Source organism: Balaenoptera ricei, chromosome 19, assembly GCF_028023285.1.
Source record: "Balaenoptera ricei isolate mBalRic1 chromosome 19, mBalRic1.hap2, whole genome shotgun sequence".
Classification (NCBI taxonomy): domain Eukaryota; kingdom Metazoa; phylum Chordata; class Mammalia; order Artiodactyla; family Balaenopteridae; genus Balaenoptera; species Balaenoptera ricei.
Window position 1 is genome coordinate 29427157 of NC_082657.1, and position 18105 is coordinate 29445261.

Consider the following 18105-nt stretch of genomic DNA (forward strand, 5'->3'; position numbering starts at 1 on the left):
CATGTTCCGACTATCTTTTTACTCATCCGTTCATTTGCTTCGAGGAGCAATGCTCCTGCCATCCAGTGAGATAACCCAAGCCTCCAAGCAGACAAGCAGAGATTGTGCAAACTCTGCAAAGGCCATTCGAACCCGAGCAGGGTCCAAACAGAAGGGTTCTACGGGGGATGAAGGCCGCCAACAGGTCACCAGGAGAAAAAGCTGAACTGCCCCAGGAGTGAGGGACAGAACAAGATATCTGAAACCAGATTCTGATCCTGATGCTGCAGATAGAAGCCCAAAAATGTTTTACAGTGAGATGCTAAATCTTTTTTTTTTTTTTTTTTTTTTTTTTTTTTGGTAAAACAGATCTTGAGGGCACATGCTGCGATATTCGAAGTTCTTCATGCAGGCGATGCTGAGGGGGGTATGTGTGTCTGTGTGTGTGTCTTTTTTTTTTTTTTTTAATGTTTTTATTTATTTATTTATTTTTATTTTTGGTTGTTTTGGGTCTTTGTTTCTGTGCGAGGGCTTTCTCTAGTTGCAGCAAGCGGGGGCCACTCTTCATCGCGGTGCGCGGGCCTCTCACCATCGCGGCCTCTCTTGTTGCGGAGCACAGGCTCCAGACGCGCAGGCTCAGTAGTTGTGGCTCACGGGACTAGCTGCTCTGTGGCATGTGGGATCTTCCCAGACCAGGGCTCGAACCCGTGTCCCCTGCATTGGCAGGCAGATTCTCAACCACTGCGCCACCAGGGAAGCCCCTGTGTTCGTACTTTTTAGGAGGCTACTACCCCTTATTAGAAATCCTTCATGAAACGTCACTCAGTGAAGTGCTTTTTCAGCACTCGTACACTTGAAAGGTGCCTCCTGTGGCTCACTGCAGCCCTGTGTGTGGAGAACAGCCCACGGAATTCCAAGCACGTGGACATAGGAAGATAACCGGGCGCAGTGTGGACAGAGGACCTCACCCTCAGCATGTTCTCAGGACTCAACGTTACCAGTGGAAACAATGATTTCTCCCAAAGCTACAGGCCCTTTACAGTGCTTGTTAACGTTTGATGGGACTCCAACCCTAATCGAGATCCTGGGGACAGACCATCAAAACTGAAGTGGCTGCTGGAAGCCAGGTTTGTGCTACAGAGTCTCTTGCATTTCTACCAGCCCCTAAAACTTTAAAAGGAGCAGCCCATGGACTCCTCTTCCCAGAGTGAAAGGGTTGGGCAGCAGGGCTGTTTTAGACCCTGAAAAGAAGAATAATTCTGCTTCTTAATAGGTCCGTAATTAATTCACACATTCCACTGTTCGGTCCAGAAATATGTTTGAGTTGACAATTTTGCATTCGATGCTTTGAAAACAATCTGTCATGGTTTTATTTGCCTCACCGCCCCAGAAACATCACCACTTTCCAGTATCCACCCAAGTGCTACAATTCCACTGCAGTTGTCTGAGACTCTGCTGGTGGCAACTAGGGAGGGGGCTCAGAATGCCCAGGTGGGAAAAGTGAGGTTTGTGCAAGAGCTATCCTCCTTCGAAGGGACAAGACAACCAGATGACCAGTCAAATCTTGCTCTGCTCCCTCCCAGTTCCCATGACAGCTTCCAGCACTCGGCTGCATGGATTTGAGATCATTCTACCACCCCACATCTCCAGCACTGCATCACTGCATCTCTCCCTAACCCTCAAGCACCAACACTGGCCCACATCTGCCAACTTTTGGTTCATACCATCAGTGCACCTAGGTGATATGTCAGGTAGGACCCCACCCCGGCTTTCTTCATCACCTCCTAAGGAGATAAAATCAGAGTGAGAAGGATCATTAGAGGGAAGAAAACAAAAGGCAATGCTGGATGGATGCAGAAACAAGGTATCGTTAGTATCAACTTTTACACTGGGTGCTGCTGGGCTTGATTTATGACTGCCACCAACCAGTGAGTCAAGGGTCTCACACAGCCCACTGTTCTCTCTCCTTGCAAAAGAAGAGGAGGGGAGGGAAGGAGGAGGGTCCTCGAAATGGTCCTGGCCCAGGTCTGAGCTACAAACCTCCAGTCTAAGCTCCAATTTTCCCACAAGCCCTTGGACCCAGCAACATTGCAAAAATGTCGCTGTGGAATAAAGCGATGTTTTCTAAATGTTCCCGAGACTCTTAGTTGCCTATTCAGTTTCCAGATTTCTCCCCTGGACATAATTTTCTCTATTCCTCCAGCTAAGTACAAATAAAAACCCTGGACATTATGAAAGAAACATAAGAATACTCTGAAAGGTGGAGAAAAGAAGGCAGAATAGCCAGGGACACTGGGACCCAACAAATGACATGGTAGTGAGTACCTTGGGTTTTCCTTTTGCTTCATATATCTCAGATTGGAGCTCAAGCAGTTGGCAACCAGGAAACACTGACAGATAAGATTTTAAAAGCCCCAAAAAAAGCCTGGGCTCTCTAGCCAAAGGACCAGAAAAGGTACAGCCTGGCAAGACAGAAAACTTGTAGACAATGACAGCTTGTTCCAACCAAACCCATAGAAAAGGTTTTACCTTCACCCTACCCACTCAAGCAAAGGCTGAGCAGGGCACCTAGATTTCCATGCTCTTAAGGCTGTAACAAGGCATCCAATACCCCATATCCATGGAGTGTCAAAAAAGCCTAGTAGGGAGCCAGACTTTCATACTTGCTGGGCAGTAACATGGCCCCTCCTCATGGTGTCACTAGAGACCATCTGGAGAGCCTGGACTTCCACCCCAACCCAGCAGTAGCAAGGTGCACCTACCCGTTCTCCTGGTGTCAGGGAAAGTCAGGTGGGGGACAGGAATGAGGCATTCCTCTCACTATTCAAAGAGGTATCAGTGGAGACCTAGTAGGGAGACTAACCTGAAATTCTTCCCACCTCAATCAAAAATCATTTGTCCCACCAAGAACCAGGAAGATCTCAAATTGAATGGAAAAAGACAATCATTACATACCAAAACTGAGATGACTGAGATGTTACAGTTATCTCTCAAGGAATTTGAAGGAGCCATCATAGACTACTCCCAACAATTATGAACATGTGTGAAACAAATGGAAAAAGAGAAAGTCTCAGCAAAGAAATAGAAGATAAAAAGAAGCACTAGGGCTTCCCTGGTGGCGCAGTGGTTGAGAATCTGCCTGCCAATGCAGGGGACACGGGTTCGAGCCCTGGTCTGGGGGGATCCCGCGTGCCACGGAGCAACTGGGCCCGTGGGCCACAACTACTGAGCCTGCGCGTCTGGGGCTTGTGCTCCGCAACAAGAGAGGCCGCGATGGTGAGAGGCCCGCGCACCGCGATAAAGAGTGGCCCCCACTTGCCGCAACTAGAGAAGGCCCACGTACAGAAGCGAGGACCCAGCGCAGCCAAAAATAAATAAATAAATAAATAATTTAAATAAAAAAAAAAAGAAGCACTAAATGGAAATTGTAGAAATGAAAAAAAAAACAAAACAAAAGTTTTAAAAAATCAATGATGGGCTCAACATCAGAAGGGAGGAGGGAAACAGAGGAAAGAATTGGCAAACTGGAAGATAGAAAAATAAAAATCACCCAATCTGAACAAAAGAAAGGAAATAGATTTTTTAAATGAAAAGAGCCTCAGAGATTGATGAGAATTTAACATTCATGGGGTCAGAGTCCTAGAAGGAGAGGAGAAAGGGGGTGGACTTAAAAAGTACTCAAAAGAAAAAAAAGACAAAGGAAAAAATTTGAGAGCAGAGGAAGAAAAATCACACCTTACCACAGTGGAAGAATAATTCAAATGACAGCAGATTTCTCATCAAAAACCATGGAAGCCAGAAGAAAGTGGTACAATATTTTTCAAGTGCTGAAAGGAAAGAACTGGCAACACAAAATCTATATCCAGCAAAACTACCACTCAGGGATGAAGGGGAAATCAAGACATCCTCCGATGAAGAAAACTAAGACAATTTGTCACCAGAATGCTTAGTGTAAAAAAAAAAAAAAAAAAAAAAAAAGCTAAAGTAACTCCTCTAAATAGAAAAGGAAATGATACAAGAATTCTTGTAAGTAGGAAGAAAACACAGTAAACAAAATTATGGTAAATACGATAATTTCTCTACCTCTTTTGAGTTTTCTAAATTATGTTTGATGGTTGAAGCAAAAATTTACCACTATCTGATATGGTACTAAATATTTATAGGAGAAATGTTCTAAACAATTAGATTATAAATAGGGAAGAATAATGGAAGGTAAGGTTTCTACACTTCACTTGAACTGGTAAAATGATGACACCAGAAGACTTTGGTAAGCTATGTTTATATAACGTAATGCCTAAGTAATCATTTTAAAAGTTGTACAAAAAGAAACACAACAGGTTAACCAAAATGAAATTCTTGAAAATATTCAAGTAACCCACAGGAAGGCAGGAAGTAGAAAACAGAAATGAAAAGCAGAGAAAACTGACAGAAAACAAAATATAAAATGGCAAACTTAAGCTCTAACATAAAATTAATTACATTAAGTATTAATGGTCAAAATATACAAATTAAAAAGACAGAGATTGGCAGAATGAGGACAGGGAGTAGCCCACCTATATTCTATCTACAAGAAACTCACTTAAAATATAACAATATAGTCAGGTTGAAAGTAAAAGGAATAAGATTATCCTTCAAACAATCAAATGAAAGCAGAGGGCTATATTAATATTAGATAACGTAGGCTTCAGAGCAAAACAATAAAATAAAATACCAGAGACAGAGAGGGGCATTATACACTGATAAAGAAGTTAATCTATCAAGAAAACATAGCAATCTTAAATATGTATGAACCAAACAATACAGCTGCAAAATATGTGAAACAAAAGTTAATAAAACTGAAAGGAGAAATAGACATATTCACAATTACAGTAGAACATTTCAACACCTCTCACTCAGTGATCCATAAATCAACTAGGTGTAAAATCAGCAAGGATACAGAAAAACTCAACAACACCATCAACCAAAAAGATCTAATTGATTTTGATGAACATGTCACCCAAAACAGCAGAATATGCATTCTTTTCAAGTGCCCAGAGAAGATATATCAATATGGACCATATCATAGGGCATAAAACAAATCTCAACAAATTTAAAAGAATTAAAGTCATACATAGTGTTTCCTCCAATCACAATGGAATCAAACCATAAATTAAATACAGAAATATAACAAGAAAACCTCCAAACACTTGGAAACTAAACAAGGCACCTCTAAACAATCACAAGTCAAAGATGAAGCTCAAGGGAAATATTTTATTTTTTACAAAATGGAACTAAATAAAAATTAAACTACAGCATATTAAAATTTGTGGAACACAGATAAATCAATGCTAAGAGGGAAATTCATAGCACTAACTGCATACATTAGAAAACAGAAAAGGTCTCAAATCAATAATGAAGCTTCCACCTCAAAGACCTAGAAAAATAAGAGAAAGATAAACCCAAAGAGAGCAGAAGAAAGTGAATAATAAAGATAAGAGCAGAAATCATGAAAGTTAGAACAGAAAACCAATACTGAAAATAAATTTTTAAAGTTGGCTCTTTTAAAATATCAGAAAAATTGACAAATCTTTAACAAGACTAACAAAGAAAAAAAGACAGAAAACACAAATTACCAATATCAGGAATGAACCTGAGGATATCACTACAGACCCTACAGACATCAAAAGGATAATAAGAGAATAATACTATGAAAAACCAATTCTTTGAAAAGCACAAACTATATCACAACTCAGCCAACGTGAAATAGATAACCTGATATCTATTTCAAGATATAAAATAGATATCAAGAACTTGAAATCATAATTTAAAACTCCCTAAAAAGAAGTCTCCAGACCCAGATTATTTTACTGGAGAATTCTAACAAATATTTAAAGAAGGATCAACACCAATTCTACATAGTTACATAATTTCTTTCAGAAAAAAAGAAAAGGAGAACCTTCTCAATTTATTTATGAAGCTAATATTGCCCAATACCAGAACCAGGCAGACAGGACAAAATAAAAGAAAACTACAGACCAATATCCCTCATAAATACAGAGAAAAAAAAAAACTTTAACAGAACAGCAAAGAGAATTCAGCATCATATATTAAAAAAATATATAAACTATGGTCAAGTGGAGTGTACACCAAGGATGCAAGGCTATTTCCATGTTCAAAAATCAATTAGTATAATCCACTATATTAACAGACTAAAGAAGAAAAATCACATGGTCATATAAATGGCTGCAGTTTTTAAAAAATTGACAAAATTCAACACCCACTCATGATAAAAACTCTTAGGAAAACAGAAATAGAGAAGAAGTTCCTTAACTTGATAAAGAGTATCTATAAAAAACCTACACCTGTTATTATATATGATGGTAAAAGACTGATGCTTTGCCCCTAAGTTCATAAACAAGTCAAGGATGTCCACTCTCACCACTCTTATTCAACAGAATGCTGGAAGTTCTAACCAGAGCAAAAAGCAAGAAGAAGGAAACAAAAGGCACACAGATAGGAAAAGAATAAATAAAACTGTTCCTGTTCACAGATGACATGATAGTCTATGTAGACGATCCCATGGAATCTACCCAAAAAAACTCCTACAATTGAGTTGAGCAAAGTTAAGGGGTACAAAATCAACATTCAAAAACCAACTGTGGCAGTTCTAAGAGGGAAGTTTATAGCTATACAAGCCTACCTAAAGAAACAAGAAAAAGCTCAAGTAAACAATCTAACCTTACACTTAAAGAAACTAGAGAAAGAAGAACAAACAAAACCCAAAGTTAGCAGAAGGAAAGAAATCATAAAGATCAGAGCAGAAATAAATGAAATAGAAACAAAGAAAACAATAGCAAAGATCAATAAAACTAAAAGTTGGTTCTTTGAGAAGATAAACAAAATTGATAAGCCATTAGCCAGGCTCATCAAGAAAAAGAGGGAGAGGACTCAAATCAATAAAATCAGAAATGAAAAAGGAGAAGTTACAACAGACACTGCAGAAATACAAAGCATCCTAAGAGACTACTACAAGCAACTTTATGCCAATAAAATGGACAACCTGGAAGAAATGGACAAATTCTTAGAAAGGTATAACCTTCCAAGACTGAACCAGGAAGAAATAGAAAATATGAACAGACCAATCACAAGTAATGAAATTGAAACTGTGATTAAAAATCTTCCAACAAACAAAAGTCCAGGACCAGACGGCTTCACAGGTGAATTCTATCAAACATTTAGAGAAGAGCTAACACCCATCCTTCTCAAACTCTTCCAAAAAATTGCAGAGGAAGGAACACTCCCAAACTCATTCTATGAGGCCACCATCACCCTGATACCAAAACCAGACAAAGACACTACAAAAAAAGAAAATTACAGACCAATATCACTGATGAATATAGATGCAAAAATCCTCAACAAAATACTAGCAAACAGAATCCAACAACACATTAAAAGGATCATACACCACGATCAAGTGGGATTTATCCCAGGGATGCAAGGATTCTTCAATATACGCAAATCAATCAATGTGATACACCATATTAACAAATTGAAGAATAAAAACCATATGATCATCTCAATAGATGCAGAAAAAGCTTTTGACAAAATTCAACACCCATTTCTGATAAAAACTCTCCAGAAAGTGGGCATAGAGGGAAGCTACCTCAACATAATAAAGGCCATATATGACAAACCCACAGCAAACATCATTCTCAATGGTGAAAAACTGAAAGCATTTCCTCTAAGATCAGGAACGAGACAAGGATGTCCACTCTCACCACTATTATTCAACATAGTTTTGGAAGTCCTAGCCACGGCAATCAGAGAAGAAAAAGAAATAAAAGGAATACAAATTGGAAAAGAAGAAGTAAAACTGTCACTGTTTGCGGATGACATGATACTATACATAGAGAATCCTAAAACTGCCACCAGAAAACTGCTAGAGCTAATTAATGAATATGGTAAAGTTGCAGGATACAAAATTAATGCACAGAAATCTCTTTCATTCCTATACACTAATGATGAAAAATCTGAAAGAGAAATTATGGAAACACTCCCATTTACCATTGCAACAAAAAGAATAAAATACCTAGGAATAAACCTACCTAGGGAGACAAAAGACCTGTATGCAGAAAACTATAAGACACTGATGAAAGAAATTAAAGATGATACCAACAGATGGAGAGATATACCATGTTCTTGGATTGGAAGAATCAACATTGTGAAAATGAGTATACTACCCAAAGCAATCTACAGATTCAATGCAATCCCTATCAAATTACCAATGGCATTTTTTACTGAGCTAGAACAAATCATCTTAAAATTTGTATGGAGACACAAAAGACCCCGAATACGCAAAGCAGTCTTGAGGCAAAAAAATGGAGCTGGAGGAATCAGACTCCCTGACTTCAGACTATACTACAAAGCTACAGTAATCAAGACAATATGGTACTGGCACAAAAACAGAAACATAGATCAATGGAACAAGATAGAAAGCCCAGACATTAACCCACGCACCTATGGTCAACTAATCTATGACAAAGGAGGCAAAGATATACAATGGAGAAAAGACAGTCTCTTCAATAAGTGGTGCTGGGAAAACTGGACAGCTACATGTAAAAGAATGAAATTAGAATACTCCCTAACACCATACACAAAAATAAACTCAAAATGGATTAGAGACCTAAATATAAGACTGGACACTATAAAACTCTTAGAGGAAAACATAGGAAGAACACTCTTTGACATAAATCACAGCAAGATCTTTTTTGATCCACCTCCTAGAGTAATGGAAATAAAAACAAAAATAAACAAGTGGGACCTAATGAAACTTCAAAGCTTTTGCACAGCAAAGGAAACCATAAACAAGACGAAAAGACAACCCTCAGAATGGGAGAAAATATTTGCAAATGAATCAACGGACAAAGGATTAATCTCCAAAATATATAAACAGCTCATTCAGCTCAATATCAAAGAAACAAACACCCCAATCCAAAAATGGGCAGAAGACCTAAATAGACATTTCTCCAAAGAAGACATACAGATGGCCACGAAGCACATGAAAAGATGCTCAACATCACTAATTATTAGAGAAATGCAAATCAAAACTACAATGAGGTATCACCTCACTCCTGTTAGAATGGGCATCATCAGAAAATCTACAAACAACAAATGCTGGAGAGGGTGTGGTGAAAAGGGAACCCTCTTGCACTGTTGGTGGGAATGTAAATTGATACAGCCACTATGGAGAACAATATGGAGGTTCCTTAAAAAACTAAAAATAGAATTACCATATGACCCAGCAATCCCACTACTGGGCATATACCCAGGGAAAACCGTAATTCAAAAAGACACATGCACCCGAATGTTCATTGCAGCACTATTTACAATAGCCAGGTCATGGAAGCAACCTAAATGCCCATCAACAGACGAATGGATAAAGAAGATGTGGTACATATATACAATGGAATATTACTCAGCCATAAAAAGGAACGAAATTGAGTCATTTGTTGAGACGTGGATGGATCTAGAGACTGTCATACAGAGTGAAGTAAGTCAGAAAGAGAAAAACAAATATCGTATATTAATGCATGTATGCGGAACCTAGAAAAATGGTACAGATGAGCCAGTTTGCAGGGCAGAAGTTGAGACACAGATGTAGAGAATGGACATATGGACACCAAGGGGGGAAAACTGCGGTGGGGTGGGGATGGTGGTGTGCTGAATTGGGCGATTGGGATTGACATGTATACACTGATGTGTATAAAACTGATGCCTAATAAGAACCTGCAGTATAAAAAAAACAAACAAAACAACTAATACTAAACTTTCATTGGGTTATTTGTATGGAAATATGTTAATATAAATGTTTCAGACATTACATGAAATTTCTAAAAATCTTATATTTGTATTTGTATGGAAATATGTATGGAAATATGTTAATATAAATGTTTCAGACATTACATGAAATTTCTAAAAATCATATTTGTATTTGTATGGAAATATGTATGGGAATATGTTAATATAAATGTTTCAGACATTACATGAAATTACTAAAAATCTTATATTTGTACTTGTATGGAAATATGTATGGAAATATGTTAATATAAATGTTTCAGACATTACATGAAATTTCTAAAAATCTTATATGTTCTGGTATAATGTTATAAGTAATAATCCTAGTTATTACTTTAAAATGTATATCTCAGAAATAACTAATTTTCTTGTCAACTGCATTATTATGAACTGTCATCAAATCTTTAACTGTGGTCATTGTTAAGTCTTTTGTCATTTACAGACAGTTCTGGGTGTACTCTGATGATTTTGCAAATATGTTCCTATAAAAGGGTTTCATCTTCAAGAAATACATGGAAAAGACTCTGACAAGTACAGGTTTCTGGTAACGGACTGTACTGCTGAACTGAATGAATAAGCATTTTCAGAACTCTAATGAAAAACTGATGAACTCATAAAAGTGCTAACAAAAGATCAAGACGAAAAAAAAAAAATTAATTACATGGGACTGAGTGAACTGATGAGGATGAGTATAATTTTTGTGACTTTCTGTCTGAATTTAAAAAAAAAAAAAAAAAAATTCCACAAGGACTCAGAGGCAAAGAATATACAAATCAATTTTCACTGCAAAGTAAAGGAGCTGTTACAGTGGAGGATTACTGGACTGAATGTCAATACTATGACATAGTATGAGTGTGTTTCATGTTTGGTAATTGCAATCATTGTTGCTTTTGTTGTGGTCATCCATGTACAATGCTTGGTGTCAGTCGATTTATCTCTTGTAAAAATAAAATACAATGTGTGTGTGAAAAAAAAAAAAAACAAAAAAACAAAAACCAACTGTGCAAACTTCGTCCGGCGCCTTGGATCCGCTTCCGTATATTCCAGTGTAAGGTCGCTAGTCAGACCCCAGCAGCCAAGATGGTGAAGCAGATTGAGAGCAAGTATGCTTTTCAGGAAGCCTTGAACAGTGCAGGAGAGAAACTCGTAGTAGTCGACTTCTCAGCCACGTGGTGTGGGCCTTGCAAAATAAACAAGCCTTTCTTTCATTCTCTCTCTGAAAAGTATTCCAACGTAGTGTTCCTCGAAGTAGATGTGGATGACTGTCAGGATGTTGCTTCAGAGTGTGAAGTCAAATGCATGCCAACCTTCCAGTTTTTTAAAAAGGGACAGAAGGTGGGTGAATTTTCTGGAGCTAATAAGGAAAAACTTGAAGCCACCATTAATGAATTAATCTAATCATGTTTTCTGAAGACATGACCAGCCTTTGGCTGTTTAAAACTTGTAATTTTTTTAATTTACGAAATGGAAAGATGATCAAGTATGAAGACTATATATCTAACTGCCATCTGATAAGTGACAATAAAATATTAACTGTACCCTTTTTAAAAAACAACAACAACAACAACTGTAGGGCTTCCCTGGTGGCACAGTGGTTAAGAATCTGCCTGCCAACGCAGGGGACATGGGTTCGAGCCCTGGTCCAGGAAGATCCCACATGTCACGGAACAACTAGGCCTGTGCGCCACAACTACTGAGCCCGTGCTCTAGAGCCCACGAACCACAACTACTGAGCCTGCCTGCTGCAACTGCTGAAGCCTGAGCACCTAGAGCCTGTGCTTCACAACAAGAGAAGCCACCGCAATGAGAAGCCCGCGCATCACAACAAAGAGTAGCCCCCGCTCACCACAACTAGAGAAAGCCCGTGTGCAGCAACGAAGACCCAAAGCAGCCAAAAATAAATAAATAAATAAATAAAATTTATTTTTAAAAACCCAACTGTATTCCTATATAACAGCAATGAACAAGTGAAGATTGAAATTAAAAATACAATATCTTTTATAATCACTCAAAAATTGAAATATTTAGATGTAAAACTATCAAAACATATACAAGACTACAAAACAAAACTGCAAAACAATAATGAAAGAAATAAAGGAAGATCCAAATAAATTGAGAGATATACCATGTTCATGGATTGGAAAGCTCAACACGGTGAAGATATCAGTTCTCCCCAAATCAAGATACGGGTTTACACAGTTCCTATTAAAATTACAACAAGAATTTCTGTATTTCTGTATATGTAGATAAAAATTATTCTATAATTTATATGAAAATGCAAAGAACCTAGGATAGTTAAAACAATTTTGAAAAAGAACAATAAAAAAGGAGGATTCAGTCTGATTTCAAGACTTAAACAGCTATAGCAATTAAGACTGTGTCATACTGACAAAGGAATAGACACATAGATCAATGCAACCCAGAAACAGATCCTCACAAATATGCCCAACTGATAATTAACAGCTCAATGGAAGAATTATAGTCTTTTCAAAAAATGGTTCAGGAGGGGCTTCCCTGGTGGCGCAGTGGTTGAGAATCTGCCTGCCAATGCAGGGGACACGGGTTCGAGCCCTGGTCTGGGAAGATCCCACATGCCACGGAGCAACTGGGCCCGCGAGCCACAATTACTGAGCCTGTGCGTCTGGAGCCTGTGCTCTGCAACAAGAGAGGCCGTGATAATGAGAGGCCCACGCACCGCAATGAAGAGTGGCCCCCGCTTCTTGCCACAACTAGAGAAAGCCCTCACACAGAAACGAAGACCCAACACAGCCAAAAATTAATTAATTAATTAATTTTAAAAAAATTGTTCAGGAGCAATTGGACATGGGGGTGGGTGGTACTCAACTCAAATTTATATAAATATTAACTCAAAATGGATCATGGACTTAAATGTGAAATGTAAAATTATAAAACTTTTTTTGAAAAAAATAGGAAAAAATCTTTGGGATTTAGGGTTAGGCATAGAGTTCTTAAACTGGGAACCAAAGACATGGAGCCATAAAGGAAAAATTGATAATTTGGACTTCATCAAAATTTAAAACTTTTACTCTACAAAAGACCCAGTTAAGAAGATGAAAAGACAAGCTGCAGACCAAGAAGAAACCTTTGCAAACCACATATCTGACAAACGACTAGTATCTAGAATATACAAAGAACTCCAAAAGTCAACCACAAAAAAGTAAACAATCCAATTAGAAAATAGGCTAAAGATATAAAAAAGCTTTTCATCAAAAAGGATAAACAGATGGCAAATAAGCCCATGAAAAAATGTTCAACATCATTAGCCATTAGGGAAATGCACATTAAAACCACAATAAGATATCACCACCTACCTATCAGATTGGTTAAAATAAAAAATAGTGACAAACCAAATGCTGGTGAGGATGTGGAGAAACTTGCTGGTGGCAATGTAAAATGGCATAGCTACTCTAGAAAAGTTTGGCAGTTTCTTAAAAAGTCAAACATTCAAGGGCTATAGGCCCAGCAACTGTACTCCTGGAATTTATCCCAAAGATCACTTAGACTTACATATGATTCCATTTATATAACATTCTTGAAATGACAGAAATATGGAAATGGAGAACAGATTAGTGATTTCCAGAGGTTAAGGAAGGAGCGGGAGCAGGATGCAAGTGGCTATGGCTTTAAAAGGAAAGCATGAAGGATTCTTGCGTGATGGGAATGTTCTGTAGCTTGAGTGTATGGGTGTCAATATCTTAGTTGTGATACTGTACTCTCATTTTACACATTGTTACGGTTAGAGGAAACTGAATCTCCAGTTGTCTCAAAATTAAAAGTTTAATTTTTTATAGTTAAAAATTTTATAAGGATGAAAAAAGGACCATAAAAAGCTTGAAAAGAAGGTGGGGTGGGAGCTCACTGGCTTGAGGCATAGGGACTGTGAGGGAAGGGGCATGAGGTTGCCAGATTAAATATAGGATAGCTGGCTAAATCTGAACTTCAGATAAGCAACACATAACTTTTTAGTCTAAGTATGTCCCATACAATACTGGGGACACACTTAGACTAAAACATTATTTGTTGTTCATTTGGAATTCAAATTTAACTAGCCGTCCTGTATTTTTATTTGCTAAATCTGGAAACCCTAGGAGGGAAGAACAGGACACAGGCATCTGGAGCCAGCTGGGGGCTGTAGACTGAAAGAGGTAGGGTGGACCCAGCGAGAAGTAAGAAAGACTTAAGGAGAGAGGCCAGACAGCAGGCAAAGGGATGCCGGGGGACCACAAAGATGCCCCAGACTGGGCAGTGCCTTAAGAGAGGGGGAAGGCAGACACTAGCATGGGAGGTTCCCAAGCTGCTGGGTTTATGGAGCTCTGGTGAAAGGATCCTTTGTGGGTGGTCCACAAAGAATCCAGAAAAAGGGCAAAAGTGTGGATGCTTGAGTCTCCAGTGCTGATCCGGGCTGGAGGGAGCCTGACAGACCATCCAAGGGGGGCGGGGTGGGGGGGCTCTAGGCACTAGAGGCAGCACTCGATTAACCCCAGGCTGTCCCCTGGGAACCCGGGGCTGCTCTCACCGTGATGTGGCACCACCCTCTAGGATCTCCCCTTCCTATGGGGGAAGGGCATGCACACCAGCAGGCACAAGTGTCCAGGGCAGTGGGCAGTCATGCATCTGATCAAAACTAAAACTAGTCTGGGCACTCGCTCTCAGCCAAAAAGTCACCTCCTAGCCAGGCCATTGCCAATCATACGTTTCTACACTGCTCCTGGACACACATGGTCGCCCCTTCTTTTCTTCACAGAACATATCACTTTTTGAAATAGTCGGGATTTTTAATTTGTTTTCTTGTTTACCAGTTGATCCCCACTAGCTCCAGGATTGCGGGGACTTCGTCTGTCTTACTGTAACATCTACGCCTAGTACCTGGCACAGAGTAGGTGTTCAGGAAAGAAAAAAAGTGCTGAATGAATGAAGGAGTAAATGAATAAATCCTTCTGATGAAAGCTACCCCTTCTGGAGCTCTCCTGCAGGCACAGCTCCTTGGAGCTTGGTAAAGGCAGGGGGCCAGTCTTCATCCTCCAGGAAGCCCTCAGCAGCATCCTCTGAGCCGCCATGGACCGGCACCTGGGATTGTAGGCTCAGCGTGGTCACAGAGGGGCTCAGTTCGTCCTCTCTAAACAAGGGCTCTAGCAGCAGCGTCATTATCTTTAATGAGTCCCTGCCACAGGGACTAATAATAATAATATTAATATTAATAGCTACCACTCACTAAGAACTTACATGTGCTGGGCACTTGTCATATATTTTAAGTCATTAATTCTTCAAACAGCCCCCAAAAGGTAGGGGTGGTGACCCTCTACTGTTTGTGCTGCCCCCTCCTGGTGAAAAATAGATACCCTTTCTCTTTTCAAGAATGCCCTCCCCATTCCCACTGTGGGGGGAGGAGGGGCAGATACTGGCCCACCTCAGCGTCCAGGGAGGGTGGGTAGTGCCAGGGCAACCAGTCAACCCACTCCAACTCCCTGGCTACAGTGATTGCCTCCTGGGCAGCTTTAGGACGCTTCTGAGGCAGTGAGCCTTGGTCCTGAAACCTTTGCTGCTGATGAAGAAGCAGATGCCCCTCTCTGCTGGGACCACTGAGTGGGGAGCTGCTGGCTGTCACTGGCACCAGGGGATCCCACCTGGGAATGAAGGCAACAAAGAGAAAGCAGAGCTGAGAGGTGGGAGAAAGATAGATTGGTGATGACTTTCTTAGAACCCCTGGATCCAGCCATGCCTGAAGCCAGTTACCTAATGTATCCCCAGACTTTTCAGTTACATTAGCCAATAATTCTCTTTTGAATGTTGTAGTCAGTGTGAGTTGGATCCCTGACGTGTCACTGAAAGAGACCTGCCTAAACTGCTATGTTAGTACAGCTGTGTTAAGATGGGGGCATTTTATAGATGTGGAGCTGAAGCATACAAAAGGCAAAATAACTTAGTTAACCATGAGCTGGAACTGCTCCTAACCACCCTGATTCACTGTAGAGTTCTACATTCTATGTGTGTGTGCACACATGTGCACATTTCTAATTTATATTCATATCTACAGCAGATTGAGCAAACTATTGGTGCTTAATAAAGATCTTTTGGATAAACTAAAATCAGTAACTTCCTAATAAAGCGTCTTTGTTTAGAAAACACTCCCATCAGCAACCTTGGATTCTTACTGCAAGTCAGGCTCACAACTCACAGGGTGTCTTTGGGGAATCACTTCCCTTCTCCCTACCTCGGTTTCCCCAGGGAAATGGGCTGGAAACCGCACCCGGTGGGGCATCTGTGAGACCGGTCAGCCAGTGAGGGACGCCCCGACTCCTTCAGGGCAGGGATCTGCAGTCAGAAGAGGAGGCCTCCCACTTCCTCCACACTGAAGCCCAGGGACCCGCGAGGAAGGGAGCCCTGGCCAGGCATCCACAGCCCAGTGCGAGACTCTGGCACCTACTAGGAGCTCAGGACAGAGCAGGCCAAGCCCTGGGGTTGCAGGGCCCTTGTTTTCTGCCATCACTCCGGTGAGGCTCAGCCAGAAGCAGATGCGAGGGAAATTGCTCACATGTCAGCTGCTCCCAAGCAGCCGAATGACCATAAAGGGCATTCAACAAAGTCAACTCAATAACACAGGCCTCCAAGTCCATGGCATGGAGAGCAGGTGAAGAAGGCCGTGCCTGTGGGCTGGCCCATCGAGGGCCCCAGGCCCTGCCCCTCCAGGACTGGCTCCATTGCCATCTCCTCTCCATCCTTCCTCTGCTCCCTGCTGGCTCTCTCCTCTTAGCCTAGAAACATACTCTGGTCTTTCCCTCTTCAAAATGCAAAAGCTTCCTCTGACCCTTGGACCCCTCGGCTCCTGTTTTCTGCCCTTCCTTCCCAGCCTGGAACCTGGAAAGTCAAGTCTACACTGCTGGTCTCCCCACCTCTCCTCAACTTGTTCCTCCGTCTGATTCCACAGACGATGCTCGTGCTCAGGACAGTCCAGCAGACCCCCTTCAGCCTGCCTCCGTGGGCCTCTCTGTGGCCCCTCACACTGCTGCCCAGAGGCACTTTGCCATCTGGGTATAGATGACCCCACGTTCCTCATGCCCCTCACTTCTCCCAGCTGCCTCACCATCTGTGCTGAGGCCTTCAAACCTCTCCTCCAGCCCAGGCCTTCCTCCTGAGCTCCCCGCCCATGCGGCCAACTGCTGGCCAGACACCAACATTCAGATAAGCCACAGGCATCTCCTGCAAAGCCAAATTGCCAACAAACTCAAGCTAACTAAGTGTGATGGGCCTCCAGGTGTAGGAGTTAAGAGGATTCCAGGCTCTGAAATCACACTGCCTGAGTTCAAATCCCCCACCTGCAACTTACTGACATTGGACACGTCCCCTCAATTCCCCATGTACAAAATGGGGAGAATTAACAATGCCCCTCTCATAAGCTGTCGTGGGGTTAAATGTGATAACACGTGTAGATATTGATAACAGGGCCTGATACTTAGTAAGTCATGCTAGATATTAACGATCCTTACTGGAATCATCATCTTCTTTGCTAACCCCCAATAGATCTTCTTCAGGCATGGTATCATCTTCTACCTGTCACTCAGAACCTGGTCGCCTGAGACCTTGGAGTCATTCCTAACTTCTCTTACTTCCCATTTCAATTCCCAAATCCTGCTGGTTTTGCCTCTCAGGTGTTTCTCCAAGCCACACCCTCCTAACCAATATCCTCATCTTCTCTCACCTACTCTACTGCAGCCTCTTCTGTGACCCACCTACCTCCTGCCTCAAAATTTATTCTATAATGATAATGAATTGTCTACAATTTCCCCACAAACTACATGGGCCTCTTCTCTATGAACTGGCTTATGCTATTTTCTCTGCCTGGAAGGCCCCTCCCACCTTACCTTCCACCTTCTAAGAGCCTGATTAGGTGTCACCTCCTCCTGGAAGCTTTCCTGGAATGCCCAGATTAGGCAACATGCCTGTCCTTTGAGCTTCTATATCTTAGACTTAGTGACATGATATTAACTTATCCTTTCAGGTTACCCCTTCCCAACTTGGCTAGAGGTTCCTCACTAAGGATCTCAATCATGTTTACTGAACTGAGGTTACTATTCAAAGAAACCCACCTATGGAGGCCCTTAAAAAAAGGATGAAATTGATCAAAATGAGAAAATTTCCACTATTTTAAAATCCAGAAATGATGGATTCTTCATAGACCAAAGTACTTGATCAACAGCCTCCTTAAACCAACCAATGAGATTCAAAGTCAGGGAAAGTGAGTCCTCTCATCCACGGGGGCTGTTAAGGAGGGAA

At 40.8% G+C, this 18105-nt stretch overlaps 2 protein-coding genes across 3 annotated transcripts in view; one reads left to right on the forward strand and one right to left on the reverse strand.

Moving 5' to 3' along the window:
• ZNF423 (zinc finger protein 423) overlaps nucleotides 1–18105 on the reverse strand; it is a 335079-nt gene that overhangs the window by 110788 nt on the left and 206186 nt on the right. The gene's annotated exons all lie outside the window — the stretch shown is intronic.
• LOC132353449 (thioredoxin-like) lies at nucleotides 10834–11362 on the forward strand. Its single transcript, XM_059904660.1, has one exon. It carries the CDS (start codon nucleotides 10894–10896, stop codon nucleotides 11209–11211), a length of 318 nt encoding a protein of 105 aa, XP_059760643.1. The 5' UTR covers nucleotides 10834–10893; the 3' UTR covers nucleotides 11212–11362.